General features: G+C 35.5%; 1 protein-coding gene across 1 annotated transcript in view; it reads left to right on the forward strand.

Annotated features, from left to right (window-relative positions):
* Positions 1–5,680, forward strand: part of LOC121296591 (dynein heavy chain 9, axonemal-like) — a 117,402-nt gene extending 111,722 nt beyond the window's left edge. Inside the window, exon 69 of the mRNA XM_041222301.1 lies at positions 4,863–5,680. Within this exon, the coding sequence (XP_041078235.1) occupies positions 4,863–5,090 (228 nt within the window). The 3' untranslated portion in view covers positions 5,091–5,680. The remainder of the gene's footprint in view (positions 1–4,862) is intronic.
* The last annotated feature ends 320 nt before the right edge of the window (positions 5,681–6,000 follow it).

The raw sequence follows: 6,000 nt of genomic DNA on the forward strand, positions 1-6,000 counted from the left end.
GCCATTCATTAAAAGATAAGTAGCTTACCCATGCTATTCTGCTTATTTGTTTGTTTGTTTTTTGCTTCCATTGCCAAGAAAACGATCTGTTGACTGACAGGTTTGAAAGTTGTACTCACATGGTCCCTTTGGCTGTGTGAAAGGGTTATAACGGTATTATACCGACATAGATTGCTTAATTTCGTGCTGTGTGAGTAGGTATTTTAAGCACGTTTTTTAAACGTCTCTGAGATGGCTCAGTGGTGTTTTTTGTGTGTGAAAGTGGTATACGTTTTTTATATTTATGTATGAGCTATCTTGGGAATCACTTTTATATGGCCATTTGTTACATAGCTAACCCTAACCCTCACCAGTGTTAATTCTATAAGAAAAACATGCCTGCTAATTTTTGTTTATAACATGGTTAAAATTTGCCAGGAAAGAACGTTAATTATGCAGAAGGTTACACTTAATGCACCTGTTGATTCATTTTCTAGGCTAAAGTAGGCTAAAGTAGGTCACCACCTTGCTACATGCAAGGTAAGAACGTATAGCTGCCTTGTGAGACCTCCGATATCCAATCAGAATGTTGATCACAGCTAAAAGGCTTTCCCTGCCACTTCTGTTTAATATTATCAATAAATAACATGGGTGTAGAGTGCAAAAATAGGAAGAAGCCAACATGTTAGTTCCAATTCCAATGGATGCAGTTGATCCTCATTCTAGTATATGGCCACTTGCTTTCAGAAGTCTGGCGTGACCCCTAATAGGAGATGAAAGACTGACATGTACATGGTTGTTCATTGATCCCGTATATTTCTAAAGCCATGGATACTGACAACAGTTGAAAGTTATAGTGGAAGAAATACATCAGTCAAGAATAGCATTTAGAAAAAAACACAATGTACATTCTTTAAGCCCAGGACTAATGCAAGATATCTATTTGTCTCTTTCCTCCCCTCACCAAACGTTTTCTGGGTGGCCTCTACGTATTATGTCCAGGATATTAACCTAGTGTACGTTAATGGGAATTACAGAAAACAACCTTATCGATGAATTCCTGTTAATGATTGTATAATATAAAGTGTGACACTTCACTTGTGTTGACCAGTCTGGACTGTGCAGTCTTAGGACTTTGAACTTGGAATTGAACGCCTCTTTACGGTAAATAAAAGGAAAGCATACATCACATTTTATCTATTTTTTTTAAACCAAGCAGCCATCAAGGACTGCCTTCTTTTAAAAGACTCCATACATAGCTCTTCTTAAGATGTGGGAATAGTGCTCTAACACACATTCTATCGACTGACATTATAAAGACCCTTCCTTTTGAAATGCAAGAGATGATGATCAAAGGAAAATATGTGTTGCTTAAGGGTTAATTATCCACCCACTTAGCAAAACCTTGTGAAACAGACAGTAAAGAGGGGTTGATTGTTGCAAGTCATTCATCTGTCTACGCTAAAGAAAACCTTGTCTGGAATGTAGATATTTAGGATACTAGATAGACTAGCATATGTGTTGGTATATTTTTCAAATAAAAAGTTGGTTAACCATCCCAGCATTCACTGGTGCATATCCTCTCCTAAATATGACCCATGTAAGCGATAGGCAGAACAAAAGAAAACAGTGGAATGCACCACCAAAATGCTGAATTAGAACAGGAAATGGCATGGCCGAATGTAACATTTGACTTGTAAATGGAAACCTGTTATTTATGTGCTTTAAATGTAGTAGTATTTACTACATATTCTGCCATTAAGAGCTAGATTCTCAAAGGTGTTTATGTTATTGGCATTATTTTTGTCTGAAGGGAAAAAAAAACACCATTTACAATTTCAAAATTAATTAGAAAAAATAAAACCATGAAATGGTTGTTGTTTATGACTGGTTTCGTAATTTTATTGCATGAGTTTTTCCTGTCTGCAAAAAACTGTGCCAATGACGTTTTGGAGAAAATAGTTTTGAGAACCTAGTGTGCAGCATGTGTGTGCAGTCATTTTGCAGGCCTGGTAAAGCTCAACCAGTGACCAGGGGCATGTACTGTATGTCTTTGCAAAACTCAAACACGGAACGTTTTAATCCAACTTTGGGGGTCAGAAGGATGCAGTGGCAATACAATCTGTAAACAATTTGCTCAGGGCACTTTGCTTTCACCACGGTCAATTATCTATCAGGTAATGCCTGCTGCAGAGGGTATTAATGCTTCATTGTGACCTGGAACAGAAGAGATTATGTGGCGCTCTGCTTATGTAAGCAAACATATAGTGCACAGATAGCAGCAAAACTTGGCTGAGACTTCCACCTGCCAGAATTACTTCAGATTGATGACTGGTAACTTTATCCCAGTCACCTTCATTGTATAGAATCCTGTATTGTCACCTATTGTATACTGTTTCCAAAGACATGGGGCAATTAGTCACAGTAAGAAAGTCAAGGTTGAATCTAAGAAAGTTCTTAAAGCTTTTCACTGAAATAACTGGCTCATGGTGTACTAAATTCACTGATGAAGATGCCATATGACCCACTTTATAAAATGCTCCAGGTAAATAGTCACAACCTACAGTTAACTTATATGCAAAAACAGACACAAATGAGAGACATTGAGCTGTAGAAGAATAAATATTATTAAAGAACAATTTGTTTCAGTAACTGTTCCCTTTGGAATCTGGAAAAAGGGTGTTTACAAGCAGCCCTTTGAGATTGCATCGTTTTAAAATACATCCTGATATGGTTAACACTCCAGTTATAAATATTATTAAATTGTCCGTTTTCCCCACATTTGCCCTCTTAACTCATGTTCGTTTGAGCTGGCACATGTCGTAACTGTGACTTATTTATAGCCAAGAACTTTTATTTAGGGCTGGCTTTATTGTAATGTCTGCATTATTCTTACTGCTATGTAAGTGTACATGTTGTGCAGCTTGTGTAGTATGCTGTAATTGATATCAGTTTCAAAACTAATAGTACACCGATTTTTAACTTTCTCCACACATTCTTTCTGTCAAATTTCAAGTGCATATTTCTCAAAGTGCTTGATAAGTCACTTAAGTAATCGAAAAAATACAGACTTCTTTTAGTATTATCTCCTAGTTGAGTTAAAAGTTTTTTTTTAAATATGGATTTAATATAGTTAGACATAGTCTAATCAGTAGCCATAAATGATTTTTGAAGGCTAATGAGATAATATTGATCTTGCTAGGATAAATTAAATTGTATAGATTGTTATCCAATTCCAATTTCAGGTACCCATTGCCATCTGCTATACGAGAAGAACTTTCAGGACACAGTATTACTTGATGTGATTTTTAGTTGTTTAATGGTAATGAAGTGGGGTTTACAGCATATGTCAGATTTTGATTAGCTCTACAAACACATACCTTGGTATTTAAGAAAAGGAGGAAAAGGAATCTTTCCTTAACTTCCATATGATAATAAACAAGTTACTGAACTTGTTACAACAACACTTTGTATGTGTGAACCTTAAAGTACAGCAGTAGTACAGTATTCTCAATATCGCAGTATTGTGGACCCAGTAATTGCAGTTGTATGCATTGTGTTATGAATGATGCTTAACTGTTCATGATATTTTGTACAATGACTTTTATAATTCAGGGAGTTTCAAAATCACTCTCACACCTTAACATGATATAAATTGGAACGTTATGATGAAGCAGATGAAAGTAGTTTATTATTATTATTATTATTATTATTATTATTATTATTATTATTATTATTATTATGCCACTTTTTTCATTAGATTCTGGGATACAGCGGGGGTTTTTATTGTTGGAATTTATACAGCATTTTACAGCAGTAATGCTTTGATAAACTCTTCATGCTTTACTAACCTGTGGGCTATTCATTTCTGTTGAGGGTTTATTTTTGTTAGCGCTGAGATTTAAAGAAACGTGGTCGATGACCATGTAGTGCAACAGTCGTTTTAGAAGTTGGCCAGTGTTCAGTTATGTAAAAGTGTATTTGTGCAATAGTATTGCTGGGTTTAACTGGCCTGTTCACAAACTATCTTTACTCCAACAATCCCAGCTGCACGGCAAACATCTTTAATAATTTTATGAAATGATGTACATTGCTTAAAATTAAAAGCATTTTAATGACAGAGAACAGTTGGTGAGAAATGAACTTTGTTGGTTGAAATCCATCTTCTAAAAATAATAAATCATCTTTAGACAGGAACAGAGCATTTATTGGATGTAACATCTGCTGCAGTTCTAGCATAGACAAATGTACTGATTCTATAGTGAAATGAATTGAACCATACATCCAACACTGGCTGACAAAGCATTCACAGAAGTAGTTTTTATTCCATTTATTTTCCATTTATAACAATAGATGTTCTAAGAATTCTGAAGTAACAGTTAATTGTGCTCTCTTTATCTCCTTAAGATTCATGTCAATATGTAATATAACTATCAGAATAACGATGACGAAAAGCTTTTGTGTCCAGGTCTATGTTGCTGACCAGGATTTTTGTGTTCTTTATCTGGCCCTAGACATTCTCTATAAACCTTTATCTAAAGTTAATAATGGTGAGCAAAAAAATGCCCATTAAAGATATACACAGGGCTTGATCACATGACGTCCCTTTTAAACTTATTTTGAGATGAAAAAGCGGACAGGGTTCGGTAGCTCGCAGAGTATTGTACATATTGATGTGTTTTTCTGACGCTAATTCTGCTTTTACAATTGCGTTTTAGGACACTGTTTTAGAAATAAAACAACTAGAACGTTATAAAAGCAGCGAAAGTAACTGATCCAAACCTCAAGTATGCTGTTGACCCATGTGATGACTTGTTGTTTTACTGCTATGTTATATCATAATCTTTTTGCCCAACATTAATTCATGTTCCTCTTTCTTTTAGACTGGAATAATGACAGATGCTCGACTGAAGGAATTGACACCACCCATGCCAGTCATTTTCATTAAAGCAATCCCAGTGGATAAACAGGAGACCCGCAATGTGTACCCCTGTCCAGTTTACAAGACAAGGCAGAGAGGGCCCACCTTCGTCTGGACCTTCAACTTGAAGACCAAAGAAAACCCTTCAAAATGGGCCTTAGCTGGGGTGGCACTTCTCCTGCAGATTTAAAGAAACACATTTCTTCTTGCCTTTAAACAGGCCTGTAAAGCCTTTTTTTATATATGTTATTTTTTGTTTCACCATTTTAGTTTGAGCAAAATTGGAAGCACAGTAAATGCACTTTATTTTCTATACAGACAGAGTTTATCATAATGCATTTTAGATATATGCTATTGCAGGAAGAATTTGTATTTTTGCGTACAGTAATAAAATGTAATTTATAAACTCTGTTGTCTAATTGTGTGTTGCACAAGTAGTTGCTCCTTGTACTGCATGTTTAACTACACTCAGTGGTTCTGAGGAACATTACTAGAATGGAAGTCAAGTAGACAACTGTTTCGGCTAATGCCTTTGTCAGTGTGCAAATGTGGCTTGTCTTGTATTATTTATTGCAAACGCAGTAAGACTTAGGAAAGGAGGAAAGCAAGATCAATTTCCTTATGAAAGATTTGTATTGTGCAGAATGCCTTTCTAAATATTGTCATTCCAAAGGAAAGAAATGCCTCTGCAAGTCAAATCCTCTGTATTTTAGCATATATACAAACTATGCACAGGATATTTTGGCTGTCAAAAGTAAAATTGTTATAGCTAATGATATTATTCCATAAAGTGATATAGCTAGTGAGCAGTCCTGTTTATTTATTCCGACATATATTATATAAAACAAACATAGTATAGGGTGCTGTGTAAGACACAAGCTTATTGTCTCCCTTTAAGCCCACTCATGACTAAGCCATGTGTGGGTAGCAGCTCTGACCTGTGGTGAAGTGGAGATTGTTTCATACAGCACCCTATATGATATCCAAAATATATTGCATATATTATGGTAATACATAACTTCAAATGGTATTCAGTGCCTCGATATAGATAAATATGTGTCTAGATCCGGGCAGCTTTGGGATATAGTCCTGAAGATCAA

Source organism: Polyodon spathula, chromosome 21, assembly GCF_017654505.1.
Source record: "Polyodon spathula isolate WHYD16114869_AA chromosome 21, ASM1765450v1, whole genome shotgun sequence".
Classification (NCBI taxonomy): domain Eukaryota; kingdom Metazoa; phylum Chordata; class Actinopteri; order Acipenseriformes; family Polyodontidae; genus Polyodon; species Polyodon spathula.